We start from the raw sequence: 17,070 nt of genomic DNA, 5'->3' as shown, positions 1-17,070 counted from the left end.
CGTTATCAAACATTCCAATCTTGAACTTAGTACTTGAAAGGTTCATTGATTTCAGTAGGTGAAATGTCCACTTGGCAAGTGGAGGACCACAATATTTATATGAATGCAACAGCATAAATAATGAATGACCAGTTCTGAACAAAAGTGCAAATTATATTGACTGAAGGCAAAATACCTATTTTATTACTTATTACTCTGATTTTTTTACTCTGATATTTGCAACTATTGGAATGATTTAGACATGTTCATCAAAATGTAAGCAGGCAGCATAACTTTAAATAAGCATGCTCCTAGAAATTTGCAATTCTAATTTTTATATTCTAAAATTCCACTAGTTTGTAATTAGATAAATATGAAAAAAACCAAACAGACTGCACACTTGAAAAAACAATAAAATAATATTTTCCCTGCAATCCTTTAGAATGTATATTGAAACTATTCAAAAGCTTTTATTTGCTAAATATACAACTGGCTGACTATATTAATTTTTGACAATATAACTAACAATATTATGAACACAATATGCTGAATATCCCGAGAAGGAAGCCAATTGTTGGATGAAAGTCAATATTTATGTTATCAAAACACTCTTCAAAATAAGGTTTTAGAGATTAGTAACCTGCAAAAAAGAAGTTTATTAGCTTTTGGTGAGCTGGCAGAGGAGATTTAAGCTTTGAGTGCCTTCCAGCAACTACTGCTATTCTCTTCCCTACTTGCAGTTCTCTCACCTACATGCTATTTCCTGTTCTTTATAATCAGATGGATGGTTAAATGTAAGGGTATGCTAAGGTCTCCTTAAGTATATCTGAAATTTCTCCATACTAACATACACTGTTTTCTGAAATCCTGACTCTTACTTGTTACATTTAGTTTGTCATTCCCATGTGTGGAACTAAAATTATATCTATACATATTAATTAAGTGAAATATGCTGAAGTGAAATGAATATAAAATAGTTTATGATGATTTAATAAAATATATGTGGTTAATTTATCCTGACATCATGAAGGATAGAAAATTTCTAAATCACTAGCTAAAAGCTTTCAAAACAACAATACTTAACCTTTTTAAACTCAACGTGGTGTGTACTGGATTATTGGATGAATTTATATGCAAAACGATAAAATATAAAAGCCATAAAGAAGATACTGTTAACTGCAAAGATACCTGAGATTGTATCTTTCTGGATTATCCTACATTTTAAAGTAATTGTAATTTCTAGCAGCCAAGAAATCTGAACAATGTAACCTGTGAATAATGTATGCATATTTTATATAAACAAGTAACAAAATACATACATGAGCAGATAACTTTTAGTAAGAGGAATAGGCGTGAAAATGGCTGACAGCAAGCAGAACCAGCTTGAAATATATTGCTCTCTAATAGGTTAAAATAAAAGGTACTAAATATAAATTTCAATGTAATACCTTGCAATAGAATCAAAGACGCTAGAACTCATTACATGTTATCTTAGACTGCAAACTTTGAATTGCTGTGTAAGCATATATTCAGGCCAAGAAAGAAGAATCCTGTTAAAAATGAGACTAGCTAACTGAAACAATTCTCATAAACAAAACAAATATTTTATGGTATGCTGGTGAATAGTATAGCTGGTGCAGGTTACAATGCACACATAACACATGAAAGACTCCTATCATGCTGCAAGAAAATTTTGCTGGACTACTTTTTCTCAGCATTCGATCTATTGTTCTTTAGCCCAAAGAGCTGTACTGTAAATGATGGGCTCCAAATGTGCAGCAAGGTTTTGAGTCACTTCCACCTCAAAACTCCTCAGAGGGTCTTCTGTCACATCCTAAGGAATTATGGTCAGAAATGAGAAGTGAAAAATTCTGCTGGAAACTGCAAGCCCGTTGAGTTTTAGGGCAAGTCCTTTGGGTCAGAGCCAAGGAACTGAACTGGTGGCAGGAGAGATTCTTCTGCAGGTATTCCCTGAGCTAAGTCTATGCCAAACCTAAATGAATAAATATACATAAAGTTGAATAATTTCTATTGCACATAGTTGGTAGCATGAATAGCAGAACAAACATTCTTATATTTCTAAAAATGTATCTTGAAACTAAGAGAAGCAATTAGATGTTCATCTTAGAACTATATGATAAATGTAATAACTAGGATTCATCAGGGAGGGTAGAAACGTAAAGAACACAGGATACTACAATTAACCATATTCAACTATTAATTTATCTAGTCCATACTATTTGTATTAAACCAACTATCCAAGGTTCAAGGTAGGTTTGTCCTTTCTAACTAAATATTAGGAATACAATATTAGATTTTCAGCATTTGGAGCTATGCCTTTTAACAAGTTGTTCCTCAGTAGAATTCTTTGGGTCAGCTTCACTGCATCTCCACAATGTAAAAATTGGAAATATAACAGGCTACTTGCTCATATTTGTGAAGTATGACATACCTACTGTTGCTTAGTCAGAAATAATTTCATTGATATTCCCATAAAACACTAAACTCTCTTAAATTCATTCTGGATTACAATAGTACTAACTAAAAATCAATAATTGTCATGGTGTTACTCTACAGAAGTTCAAGATAAATGCAAAATGTCAGCATAGCAGAGTTTCAGTTTCTGGAAAATGTTTTCCAAACTGTGAGAAATTTCTATAACAGTGCGTTTTGTTTAGTAATTTGGACAACTGTAGTCTTGACAGAGGACATTATATAACAAAAGGATATAACAAAGGGATATTCACATGAGCCTACCTATATTCCACTGAGAACAAATTATTGAGATACACCACCTAGGAAAACAAACCAAATGCAATGCTGAATTTTTGGATTCATGCACCTTTTCACACCTTATATGGCTACAAATAAAACAAATGAGTATTATACAGGAAAATATTGGGGACTTATTCCAGGAATTAATATTCAAAGTATGAAAAAATAGTTCATACAACTTAGTAAACAGGAAAAGATTATTAGATAGCAGAGCAACAATTATAATAGATAAGAGTACAATCCATCAATTAGTTCCAATAGCACCTGTATCTTCTGATTTGTTACAACCATTAATATATTGGCACTGGAGCTATATTAAAGGCAACCAAGTGAGACGTGGATTAAGAATATTTCATCAAATCATGCTACAAAAATAAAATTTCTTTTTAAAATTCTATTTTTTTTTACAAAAGCTCTAAAACATACAGACATATAATGCAAGATTTAAAATATTTGTGCTAACATATCCATGTGACTTATTAACATTGGCTTTCAAATAAAGCAAATGTGAAATTCAAAGCAAAGTAGAGCAATATGGTTTTCCAATATTTTCATATAGAAAAATAAAATCTATTGAATTATATTAAATGTCAGATTGGAAGCAAACTTGAAACAAATGTGAAGGCTATATGGTTGATGCCTGAGTTAATTGCAAGCATGACATACAGGCTTGAATGTCAGCTATGACCACCTCGTTTCTCACAGCATAATCCACTGCATGTTTATTCAGAAGTAAGTCTCAGTAAACTAGATCCTTGTTTACACCACCATACAGTATTTCAGTATAGTACTTCCATTATAATCCCTGTGGATTGTACTCTATTGTCCCAGAGATTTCAAAGGACCAGCTTTAAATATATCTGCAGTTGAATAAAAGCACATTTTGTTCAAAATAATTTACCCACAAGAGAAAAACACACAGGACTGCAGATTTTTGTTTTTATATGTGCTGTGCAGAAATTCACTTGGGATTTAATGGGAGTTCAGTCTCAAATAAGTGGGAATAGTTTGTAATTTATCGAAGAATAAATTCTATGCACAGTTGCGCCTCACTAAATCTAACAGGGCTTATTTTGGAGATATTTCCAGGTTGCTATCTTAGCTTATGTACACATATGTGCATGTGCGAGTAGGCAAAATTAGGTGTTCATATATACGAACACTTATTTTTGTTCTTATTTCATCTTTGAATTTGAAAATGATAAATCTGAAATTCATAATTTCCAAAGTCATAGAAGTGTACTATCAGAAAAGATAAAGATGAAATGTTGTGCAGTCATTGACATAAATTTAGTAGATGATAGGAATGATTGCTACAAATTAATTTCTTTAAAACCACCTGTTCCCTTTACCATATGTATATTATTAATATTTGAAGATTAAGTCACAGACACAATAAAAGTTATCATCTCCCTCTTATGAAGGAAGGAACCTGTGGATTATAATAGCCAGATGTATTTTTTACATTTTCCCCTTAACTTTAGGGTAGAGAGATTCAATAGCTCCATGTCACTCTTTTAAATATTACTTCAATAATATTTCTGAATTCATGATCAAGCAGATAAACAGCAAAACAAACTACCACCATAACTCCCAGAGGAGGGACACGTCAAACTTCAGCACCCAGAAACAGAAATCAAGTCACATTTTGGCAGAGACTCTGAATTCTTCTAATCCATGGTGGCATCGTTCAATGCTAGAAGAAAAAGGCAGCAAAACTGATCAACAGCTTCTTCATCCTGTAGGTTTCCAGATAGACTAACAAACACCAAGCTATAGTGGAATCTATTTAAAGTTTTTGTATCTTGCATTGTATTGACATGCCTAACTACTTTTTTTCCCTTGGAGAGGCAGAGCATCATTTTGAAGAACTACATAATTATGTGAAGTCTTCAAGAAAGTTTTCAAACATACAATGATGCTTTTTACCTTTAACAGTGATCTTATCAAGCTAGTTTGTTCCTCCTTAGGTTAGCCTGATAAAGCCTTACAGTGAATTCATCTCTGTGGAGTTTTGACTGGAGGACACATCAGAATCTGTATTCTCTTTGCATTTCTCCAAGTCATGAAAATAAGGATGGGTTAAGGCATCATAAGCTGATATTCTCTTCATAGGATTGAATGTCAGACATTTCTGTGTAAGATAGAGGAAACAATTAGTAGCGGGCAACACTCTGATGGATCTAGCAACTCACTTTTTCTACTGCTGACCCAATGACTTAACAAGAAAAGACACAGATTTATTAGATAATGATCTTTTTAAAGATATAGTCAAAGCTTTTGTCTATACTGTCATCAGCACTGCTTTAAGAGGAGCAGCATGTAATTAGCCTTGACTTATTGAAAAAAAAAGCTATGCAGAATCAAATCCAGGTAATACTTGAAAGAGAGATCAACAGAAAATCACAGAATCTTAGATTAGATTGGAAAAATAAATAAACAGTGAGAAAAATCAGTAGTAAACTGTTTGAATACAAGTAGTTCTTAATTTACAATCATTTATTTAACAACTGTTTGAAGTTACAATGGTGCTGAGAACAGTGACAATCAGTCCTCACACTTACAACCATCACACGACCAAAATCCAGGTGCTTGGCATACTTACTGGCATGCATTTACAACAGTGGAAGTGTCTTGGGTTCACATGATTGTCATTTATGATTTTCCTTGGAGGCTTCTGACAAGTCAGTAGGGAAAGCAAGATTCACTTAACAACTGTGAGATTCGCTTAATGACTGGAGCAATAAAATCACAAAATTGGGCACAACTCATTTAACAATCATCACTTAGCGATGAAAGTTTCAATCCCAATTGTGATGGCAAGTCAAAGACTGTCTATATTATTATCAGGAAAAGTAGAGACCCATTAAGAATGAAATTCAGCTTGAAGATAACTATACTTCATCATTAACACTATTAATAAATGTATTAAGTAAAATCCTCAACAAGATCAGTTCACATCAGTTTTGAAGTATTAAGTGTTATACTACCAAGAAAAAGATATATATCTGCAATTCTATGCGATATATTTCATTTGCTCACCAGGTTCTTAGATGATTAATATGCATGTACTGTATGAGTAATATTTAGTTTCATGCATTATTGTAATGCTCTACAGTTATTACACAGGTTATTAAATTACAATACATCTTGAATGCACAATTTGATAGTTTATGTTGATTGATATGATCACATTTCTCATTATAAGTACTGCAATTATCCTATCTCAGATTTTTTTTTGGTTAATGTGTAAAATTTGACCTATGAAAAAGAAAACTATTTTGCTGCAAGACTTATTGAATGAATTACAGTGGTAAAATCATGGTGCCACTAATAAAGTATCTAAATCCTGTTAAATTATTTCAATAGAGCATGTCCTCTTTTAAAATATTTCTTACGAAAAAGCAGACATCATCAAAGAATTCCTTCATTTATATTAACAGAAACCAATGGTAATAGCAGCCCAAGGTATGGCATTGATATGGTACATCAGGGGTCTGTTTATAGTCAATCATGATGCAAATTATTTAAGAATGCAAAGAGAATACATTCAGTTATTCATATGAATTTTTTAATATAACTAAGCCTTTTAATTCAAGAAAGGCTCAAAGGACACCATAATCTGATCTTTTTAACACCATCTTTTATTTGGTCTCATATTCTCCAAACTCTAATACTATGGGCTTTTATTGAGGGGAAAGAAAAATTTTCTTTCCCCTCAATAGGAGGTTCTAGCAGGTGAATGCAGTTATTCTGCACCCTTGACTAAAGATCCACTCCTTTGGGATAACACAGCCTAAAGTTACCTTGGCGAGACAGGGGCAGAAAGTTTAATAATAAAAACAAAAAAATAAGTAATTTATTCAGAGTCTCCTTTTTTCTGTTGAAAAGCATTTTGTGATTGCTGGGTATTCTTGGTTTATTCTGTGTAGTGAAGATGAAATTGTGGCTTTAGATTTGAGATTCTTATCTCCTCCCAAAATTTATATTTGAGGATATTTCTTGATATTTCCCAAGCACTTTTGGTTTTTATTTGATGCTGGAGAAGACTCTTCCACATTTTTTCTCAGCTCAGCACAGATAATTATATATATTGCTGACTTTTTTTGTTCTGTGTTAGGCTGTTTATTTCTATTTATTTTACTATGACAGATACTTACAAGTAGCAAGTCTTTGCCCAGTTCATCAATATCTGTTACAAGAAGTTCAATGGGCTGTGGGGATTGAGAAGCAAAAGCATTTCTTGGGAGGGCAACATCAATAGGCCAATCTTCTTCTTCAGGAAGACCAATTACTCTGTATAGAAGATAAGAACAAGCACTTATTCCAGGCAAAATGGGCATTGGTCTTACCTTAAATGCCAGATTTCTTGATGGGGGGTGACATCATCCAGACATGGGTTGTTTCAGTCGGGTCTGCTGCTGGCCGAGTCATAGTTTTTTGACCACACCCCTTGCTCCTCCCTTTCAAGCTCAGTTTCGGTGAAGAAGGGCCACAAGAAGGATCTCCAACAGGAGCCACCACCGTCAGATATAAAAAACTGGTCCAACGGGACAACTGGAAAATAAATTTCTTGAACAAGAACAAACAACTGTACAGGCACTGAGACAGAGTGAGGGGCTGGATGATGTCACCCCCATCAAGAAATCTGGCATTTAAGGTAAGACCAATGCCCAATTTCCTTGATCAGGGTGTGACATCGTCCAGACATGGGACATACCAAAGTTTTGGCAGTCTCAAGGGCGGAATGTCGAAGGGCCTGGGGAGACCCCTGCGAGGTGCACTTGCTATAAAACCCTCCTGCCAAATGACACTTCAGCGGAAGCAAAAACATCTAACTTGTAATGACGTATGAATGGCAAGGGGGTAGACCAGGTGGCCGCCCTGCAGACCTCAAGGGAGGCCTGAGTTGCCCAAGCTGCTGAGGTAGTAGCACTCTAAGTGATCAGTAATGCGACTGGGAACAGGGATCGCCTGGGCCTGATATGCCGAGGCGATGCAAGCCCTGATCCAGCGACCAATAGTTGCAGAAGAGACCTTATACCCTAGGGAACTTGGTAAGAAAGAAACAAATAAGGCCTTAGATCTTCTGAAAGAGGCAGTTCTTTTAATGTAAATTTTCAGAGCCCTGCGCACATCTAAGGTGTGCCACCTTCGCTCCAAGGTATGAGAAGGCTGTGGGCAGAAATTAGGCAGAATGACCTCCTGAGCCCTGTGAAAGAGGGAATTAACTTTAGGGATAAAGGAGGGGGCCAATCTCAGAACAACAGTGTCTGGCCGGAAGATACAGAGATCTTCTCTAATAGAAAGGGCTGCCAGCTCCAATATGTGATGAGCTGGTATTATGGCTAGAAGAAATGCTACTTTAAGGGCGAGCAAACAAAGGTGGAAGGAGCTCGAAGGGAGCCTCAGTTAATGCATTAAGGACTTTGGGCAAATCCCAAATAGGATATCTATGAATTGAGGAGGGCTGTAAAAACCTGGCTCCTTGCAGGAACTTTTTTATCACAGGGTGTTGAGTGAGTGGCTGTCCAGAGGGACTGGACAAGGCCGTAGACAGAGCCGCCACATGTCTCCGAAGGGTGCTATGGGCCAGATCACAGTCAAAGCCATCTTGTAGGAATTCTAAGATCTGGGAAGGTGAGGCTGAGAGAGGGTCGATCTGCTGGGATCTACACCATCTATAAAAGGCTAGCCAGGTGATATTGTAGAGCCTAACTGTGGACCTACGTCTACTGGCTTGAACAGTGTGGGTCACCCTATCCAAATAATTGTCCCACCTTAGAAGGACCCTTTCAAGTGCCAGGCAGTCAGTTGGAGCCACTGAGGTTCCGGATGGAGCAGGGTCCCCTGGCACAGCATAATCTGGTCTGGTGGAATCCTCCAAGGGTGAGATGTGGAGAGACTGACCAGGTCTGCGAACCACGGGCGATGTGGCCAGTGTGGAGCCACAAGGATAATTTCTGCCCTGTTGGTGATGACCTTCCAAATCAGAGCCTGGATCAGTGGCAACGGTGGGAAGGCATAGTGAAGACTGGGTGGCCAGGTGAGACGAAGAGCGTTGACCCCCTCTGCCCCCGGTGTTGGGAACCTTGAGAAGAAGCGAGGAAGCTGGGTGTTCAGGTTCATTGCGAAGAGATCTATGGCTGGAATGCTGAACCTGCTGCATATCTGGTGGAATATGTCAGGATGGATCTGCCACTCGGCACTGTCCACCTGGGTCCTGCTGAGGAAATCTGCTTGTGTGTTTTCCGTCCCCGCTATGTGGTCCGCTCTGATGGAGAGGAGATGTTGCTCAGCCCACGTGCCTAGGCGAAATGATTCCTCCATGAGACGCTTCGAGTGGGTTTCTCCCTGACGACTGACATGTGCCTTCGCCGCCATGTTGTCCGTCAACACCAGAACATGGTGGTTTTGTACGTACCGTTGAAATTGCGTGAGGGCGAGGCGAATCGCCTTCAGCTCTAACCAATTGATAGGGTTGGTTAGGTTGGAAACAGACCAATGGCCCTGAGCTACGTGCGAGGCGAGATGAGCTCCCCAGCCATGTAGGCTGGCGTCTGTAGTGAGTACGAGCTTGTTGTGATCCATGAAGAGGCATCTTTTGTCTAGAGAAGGCGATGTCCACCAATGTAGTGATTGCAAGTGGTGGGCGTGGAGGCGTGCCCAGGGAACAATCTGAACGCAAGAGATCATCTTGCCAAGGAGCTTGGACAAGGTGGCCAAGGGAACTGACGGGCTTTTGTGAATATGAGTCACTAGGTCCCTTATGTCTGACCAGCGTTCCAAGGATAGACGGTTCCCTGCCAGGTATCGATGATGGCGCCAAGATGGACGATCCTGTTGACTGGCACTAACTGGATCTTTTTGTAGTTGGCCAGGAACCTGTGATAGTTCAAGGTTCGAATCGTGAGGTTCAGATAGTGCAAGGCTTGGTCTTGAGAGTGAACCTGAATCAGAATATCGTCCAGGTAAGCCTGGAGCCTTACTGGCTTTTGTCTTAGGTGGGCTGCCACGACCGCCAAGACCTTTGTGAAGACCCTTGGGGCAGATGCCAGCCCGAAGGGAAGAGCCCGGTACTTCATGTGCTTTCCTACATAATTGAAGCGGAGATACTGTCGATGCTTTGGCAGGATGGGAATGTGAAGGTTCCATGAGGTCTATGGAAACTAGAAAATCGTTGGGACGAATCCTCTGAAGAATAGAGGTTAGTGAACACATTTTGAATCTGCAATACACAGTGTAAGAGTTGAGAGACTTTAAGTCCAGAACTGCTCTCCACACACACACCCCAAGACCGCTTCGGAATTACAAACAGGATGGAGTAATATCCCTGTTTCCACTGTTCGTGGGAAACCTCCTCTATGGCGTGTATCTGCAGGAGGTGCTGAACAGCTTGGTCCATCAGTTGGACCCTTGGACTCGCTGTTGGAAGGTGGACATTGAATGAAGCGGGTCGGAGGCTTGGAGAGGAATTCCAGGGGGAGGCCGAATTTCACTACTGAGAGGACCCAGAGGTCTGGTGTTGATCTTTTCCACCTGTCTGCGAAGAGGGCCAGGCAACCTCCGATGGGAGGATTTGGCAGTGAGTCACTTATGACTGCGGGGCTGGCGGTAGCCAGAGCCACAAAAGGGCCGCTTGGACTGCTGGAATTGCCTGTTCCTATTCTGAAAGGATTGACAGTCCGAAGGCCGATTTGATCCCTGAAGGTAACCTTGACCCGAGGGGCTCCCTTGGGAGTAGGAACGAAAGGAAACTCTCCTGTAATAGGGAGAGGACCTTCTGTCAGACCATTTAGATGTTGAAGACAGAACCTTTCGCTTGTCCCGGATCTCAATGAGAAGAGGATCAAGCGACTCACCAAATAACTTTTCTGCTGAATATGGAGCTGCAGCTAAACACCATTTGGCCTTAAGATCTGCAGGCCACTGGCGAAGCCAGAGCATCCTGCGGGCTGATATTTAAAGTCGCATCAGCTGAGAATTGAATGGCAGCAATGATTTTATTAATATCCTGATGGAGGTGAACCTCACTGGGTGGCACCCTTGCTTGTAACTGTTGAAGCCAAAGGATGGTAGTTCTGTTAAAAAAAGAGGCCGATGAAGCTGATTGAACTGCCCATGCTGCAGCTTGATGATTCTTTTTAAAAAGAAATTCCAATTTTTTATCCTCTGGTCGTAGACCTTCAGAGGTATCCCCTGCCACATATGAAGATGAAGAGGAAAGGGCTGCTACAGGACTGTCTACCGGGGGAACTTGTGATAGCTGAGCAAACTTGGGAGCTACAGCATAATATTTCTTGTCTGAACCATGTGCAGAAGCCATGGTTGCAGGCCCAGACCATTGCTTCTTTACCATATCTATGAACAGTTGTGGTGTTGGAACATAACACTGCTCAGGGGGGGCTCAGAAAAAAGTCCCTGTGACCATCCCTGCTGAGCTTCCTGCAATTCCTTAAAATAGTCATCTTCCTTCAAGGCCGCAGTGATGCATGTCTTATGCAGTAAAGACTTGAATTTATTAGGGGGAAATAAGCCTGTAAAGGCAGGTTGATCTTGAATCACCCCTTCATCATCTGATAAATCAGAGTGCCAGTCTTCCTCAAACACAAAGGCTTCACTAGCTTTGGAAGCTGCAGAAGAGTGAGAACCAGTAAGACAAACTGCAGGGGAACCTCTAATTTGAACAGAGTCCTCGGAAATTATAGAGCCAGAGTGATGACCTTGAATGGTAGCTGCCACTCGAGAAGCGATGGCCTGATCAATTAGAATCTTCAATCCTTCTGGCAGATTTTTAAAAGGATCTTCAGGTGTTTGCACAGGCAAAGGGGTTTCTCTTGCAGAGGCTGCTGCCATATGCCCACCAGAATCAGGAGTTGCAGGGGTAATTAATTGACTTGCAAAGGGATTTTGGAAAGTGCCTTGTTCTTGCTGAAGAAGGGCTGCTCCCTCTCCCTCCGATGATCAAGCCTGGCTAACTGCAGGAATAGGGAGGGGGGGTATATGGAGGAGGAGAAACCTCCTTACCGGGTACAGTTGCAACAGCCTTGCTAATTTGCTTCTCTAAGGATTTGTGCTTCCTTTCCAAATCCCTTTCCTCTGCTTTAGAAAGGTGCTTGCATTTGCAAGTTGCTTTCCTTTCTGTGGGCATAGTATCTACCTCCCCTTGGGAAGAACGATCCGCCATCTTTAGTATACTCACTGCGACTATGATGTCGACTGGAGAAGAGTTAGTTTCACTTTCGCCACATGGATTGATAAACAAAGATGGCGACGACTCTGGCATTAAGCTTGATGGCTGCCAGGTCACATGTGAGCAGGATCAACACTGCTCTAGAGGTGACTGTCTAGGAAGCCCTAGAAACAGACCTCTTAAGCGCCTCCACAGTCACGATTCCAAGAACCAATGGCTGGAAATGCCACAGGGAGAGAACAAGGGGGAACGTTGCAACTCTCCTTAAATCTCATTGGTGGTAAGAGAGGAAGGAAAAATGCTTCCAAAACCTCTGCTTTAAACTCGTTGGTGGCAAAAGCGGCAAAACTGGGTTTAAAACTGCCGCGGCACTTCAAAGGGCCGCCGTATAGCTGATCATTAGTGTCGGGAGCTGAGGGCTGCGGCAGCGGCCGTATTTAGCGATCCTGGAGCTGTTGCCAGGTAATCGCTTTAATTCGTTAGTAGTACAGTGGTTTGAGCCCCCTTTATAATTGTTGGTGGTATAGTGCTGAAAAAACCCCACCAAAACGAAAAGGGAAGAAAAAGAAAAATTTCCCTTTAATATGGGGCTTCCAAAATGGCCGCCACCAGGAGTGAAGCAAAGCCTGGTAGACCAGGTCGCTCTAGTAAATAATAGACCGGCAGGCTACAAGAAAATAAATAGCCTGGTAAACCGGTACCTTTGAAAAATTGGAAATAAAAATTCAAAATTAAAAGAAAAAGAAAAGTAAAGAAAAGTAAAAGGTCAAAAAACTCACAAATAGTGTGTGATCGAACAGACCTGGGCTGTAGAGCCAGATCTGCAGGAGATGTTTCTCTCAGGCCGACTGAGTCGAAACTGAACCTGAAAGGGAGGAGCAAGTGGCGTGGTCAAAAAACTATGATTCAGCCAGCAACAGACCCGACTGAAACAATCCATGTCTGGACGATGTCACCCCTGATCAAGGAAATCATTAGTTCTTACCATATTCGTTTCAGTATCTGATGATGGTTCTCAATTGTGAATTTTCATTCATTTATTTAAGAACTTTCAATATAAAATTGTAGAAATACCTTACATTAAATGCTTTATTTTAAAATGACAACTGAAACAATAAAATCTCAATTAAAAAGCAAACAAAATAGTTGGTTTTAGAGCACAGGTCTCCAATCCCCGATCTGCAGACCGCTACTATTCTGCAGCCAGTTGGCAACCAAGTCACACAAGCACAGGTGAGTATGAGAAGCTCCATTTGCGCAAGTGACTTCACGGACACACGAAACCATCCCCTCTCCCCCTGCAGCCACCACTGCCTGTCGATGGAACCAGAAAATTTGGGGACCAATGTTTTAGAGTATTTTTAAAAGTATCACAAATGTTATCACCATTACACATTTTGCAAATATGGGACTGGAGTTACCAATAAGAGAGTCTTGTCTTAAATGCCTCCCAAATTCTGATGTTAATGCTGAGTTAGTACATTCTCAAAAGATGATCTCATAGCATAGATGGTTTGGAGTTGAGCTGATGCCCTTTAAATAGTTTAAGAAGAAATATTTGTCTCATGTCCAAATTACCTATATGCTTCCCTGAAATGTCCAATTATTTTTTATTAGAAAATCAATTTGGAATAAGAACGTATATCGTTTCTCATAACTACACAGAAACATTAATGTGGTTAACACTATTAATATTAAACAAAATTCAGTGTACACTGCACCTTAAAATATAAACAGGGAAATGCTGATTTCCAAATAATAGACAGTCTAAAATTGGGAATGGTAAAATAATACTGGAAAAAAAGAAAGTGAAATATATGTGATTATTCATACAATTAAAATTTTGCTTTAAGTTGCAATTGAGAATTTAAAGAACTCAAAAGCTTTATAAAAGGCTCTGAAAAAATGAAAAAGAAACATGGCATCTAACAGATGGAGAGTTGGCTATTTAGTTCTCATTTCACTTCTTCTTAAATGCAACAGATAGACTTTATAATGGCAGTTAGTATAGTACAAGATACAAGTTACAGTATGTCAGATGATTTGGAATTAAAAACCTATGCCACTAGGGTGCAGCATCCCTCAGGTTTTAATGATTTTTTTTTTTTTTTTGAGCTGAAAGATATACTAATGACACTAGTGGAAGATTTGTCCTTTGGCAGACAATATGCCAATCTTGACTATCGAAGAGCCACATGAGGTTTCACTGATCCTTGCCGGTGTTGAAGGCAGACTGCAGGAAAACCAGGAGATCCGTGGAATTACTGTACTAGTATTGTAAAACTAAAATTTCTTTGTACCCCTTAATACTTTTTCTAGAAAGCTCTCTGGAAATAATAGATGGCATTGCCATCTACTTTCATTTTTATAGTTAGCTTTATTGTAAGAAATTTATGTCAATGAAATAAATCTAAGATTGAATACTTTACAAAATTTCACTTATAAAATTTTAGATCTTAAGCTCAAACGACCACTGTGTACAACACAGCAGAGGTACTGCTGCTAGATTTTTACACAGTGTGTTTATAATTTATATACACTGAATATCCTTAGATCCAAGAACATTAATCATTATTCCTTTGATTAGTATATTCCAATATATAGAAATTGTGATGAAGTCCATCGTAAAATATATGTAGCATTTTTATTCAATAAATTTGTATAGGGGACTGTGGAAACATTTGAACAGTAAGAAAAATCACTACAAGCTTTAGAAAGCTAGAAACATTGGATTTTTTTTCCTGCAAGAAATACTCAAATTGGTATTTGCTTTTCCTGATTAATGAATAAATTCTTTTCTATGCAGGTAGTTGCATCGAGTAGAAACACACAAAACAGGATATATTCCTCCTACTATTCTTGCCCTTGACATTTACTGACCAGAAATACCATAATGTGCCATCTTATTAATAAAAAACAAAACAAATGAGCAAAACTGCCATTCTTGTTGTATTATAAGAATAGAGTAAATGCAATAAAGCTAGACATAAATGAACTACAGGATAACTGCCAGATTCTGAAAAAGGAAACCACTTGAACCTGAGTTTTTAAAAATTGCACAGAAAAACTATTTCGTGCATGACAAATTAACCATATTGATGATTCACATACTATGGTGTAAAGTACAGGAAATGGAAGCCAAAGCCAACAATTGAAAACATTTAATTCAAAATAAAAATATCTAGGAAATAGGTAGGTGTGTGTGTGTGTGTGTGTGTGTGTGTTCGCGCACATACACACACATGTATACATACACACACACCACCTTTATTATTTGTACAAATAATTCAAGACAGCTTGAGTTATTTGTACAAATATATCCAAGCAAAAATATCCAAGACACTTTCCTCTTCCTGTTTTCCCCACAACAACTCAGTGAAGTGGTTTGGGTTGCAAGGAAGTGACTGGCCCAAAATCTCCCAGCTGGCTCTCATGGCTAAGGAGAACTCAATGGTCTCATGCTTTCTAGCTTAGTGCCTTTCTAGCCACTAGCCCAAAGAAAATACTGTTTCCTTTTTGCTGCTTTATAAAAATTAGAAAGCTTTCCAAATGAATCAATCTAGTCTTGACTCAGAACGAATGATGTTTATAAAGAGACAGACATATTTTATCCAATATGTTACTCAATTTAATTATAAATATGCCAAATAAAACTAAAATAATTATACTTTTTGTCTAGAAAACATTGAGAATTTAATGTATTCTAATGTGGAACAGCAAAAAGCAAAGCAAAGTTAGGAAGACTATAAAGGTGGAATTTTTCTTTCTTACACTCCTTTTTTTTTTATGCCATCTTCCCAGATGCCACCTTGCTCTAATCCTATAAGGGAATCCATATGTAAAAGTGAACCACTGCATACATATTGTTTACTTGACCAGAAACCAGAATACTTAATTGAATATACGACCACATTCACAGCATTGTTTCATGTATATTGATACACAGATGAAAACCTGAATGCAGTATAGAATTGATTTGAATTTGAGTTTCTTGATACAACAAATGGTATAAATGAACCAATCTGCAATGGGATACTTAGCTTTATCAGACTAGGTGTTTTGTTTTATTTTATTTATTAAATTTATATGCCACTTATTTCACTATCCAGTGAGTTTGCTAAGACATCAATTATCCTTATGATAATGGTGTAAGGCAAGCAAAGTCTGAATACAGGAGTGTTGTCAGATTTTCTCTTAATACTGCTAGCTCAACAGTAGTGATTTTCTTTCTACTGCAAATGCTCAGACTGTAGAGTTCAGTCTTCATTAGATCTTTGATAAGAAAATGGTGGTACTTTAGCCTTCTCCCCCTCCATTTCCCAAAACCCCTAGGAAAGATGGAGCTAATAGAGAACTGGGAGAAGGAGAAATACTTGATTTCCTACTTGGCCCAGATAGAACAAATAAATGTCATCAACTACCTAGGCAGTCCAGCATAGAAACGTAACTAAATGATTGATTAATTTAGAACTGAAAAAGTAGAAGCAATAAGATTATCATTAAACATTTTTGAAATTATGAAGAATCTCTAAAAATAAGCATAACTTTTAATATTTGTAGGATTCATACTTCAGCAATGCTGGCAGAGAATGCACTTTAAAAATTAAAACTTATTAAAAAGTTAAACAAAGCGGTAAAGTTTGGTGGCCTCTACTCAGACTTTAATACAAAGTCTTGCTGAAGAAAGATTGAGTAAGAAACATCTAATTTTCTCCACTGAAGGATGCACTTGGTTTGATCCCGGGTAAGTTAATTGTATGCAGTTCCTATTGAAAACAATGGAAATTATTTCTGCCTAATCATATTTCACTGCTATCAGTGGGATTTACATGCATCTTATTCCAGATCCAATCATCTTGGAATACCTAGAGTGTAAATAAGTTTAGAAGCAATAATCTGGATTCCTGTGTAACGAGTGAATACTGTACACTTATTAAACAAACAAACAAAAAACAATTAATTGACAAATGACCTTGACAGAAAATGCAAGAAGCTAGTACTTACTCAAAGATTTTTCCTAGCTGATCAACATCAGAGTTACCACGGAAAAGCGGCCTAAAAAAAAAAAAAAAGAAAGCATACACATTTTTAGCACAGTAATTAAAATATACTTTAAGATTACC

The 17,070-nt window shown here is 38.3% G+C and overlaps 1 protein-coding gene across 12 annotated transcripts in view; it reads right to left on the bottom strand.

Moving 5' to 3' along the window:
- Positions 1 to 379: 379 nt before the first annotated feature.
- CDK6 (cyclin dependent kinase 6) overlaps positions 380 to 17,070 on the bottom strand; it is a 116,586-nt gene continuing 99,895 nt past the window's right edge. For 5 of the 12 annotated variants that reach the window (XM_087892775.1, XM_034402153.3, XM_087892777.1 and 2 more), the window contains 3 exons: positions 16,952 to 17,002; positions 6,915 to 7,050; positions 4,102 to 4,888 (listed from right to left, as the gene is read on the bottom strand). In XM_087892775.1, coding sequence (XP_087748901.1) covers positions 4,742 to 4,888; positions 6,915 to 7,050; positions 16,952 to 17,002 — 334 coding nt within the window. In that variant the 3' untranslated portion in view covers positions 4,102 to 4,741. Of the gene's footprint in view, positions 1,973 to 2,736; positions 2,775 to 4,101; positions 4,889 to 6,914; positions 7,051 to 16,951; positions 17,003 to 17,070 lie in introns of those variants that run through there. The other 7 variants (XR_015734055.1, XR_015734056.1, XR_015734057.1 and 4 more) reach the window with 5 other exon arrangements.

Source organism: Pantherophis guttatus, chromosome 4 (genome assembly GCF_059756535.1).
Source record: "Pantherophis guttatus breed Tessera chromosome 4, ASM5975653v1, whole genome shotgun sequence".
NCBI classification, from domain to species: domain Eukaryota; kingdom Metazoa; phylum Chordata; class Lepidosauria; order Squamata; family Colubridae; genus Pantherophis; species Pantherophis guttatus.
This window is presented reverse-complemented; position numbering and strand designations above follow the sequence as displayed.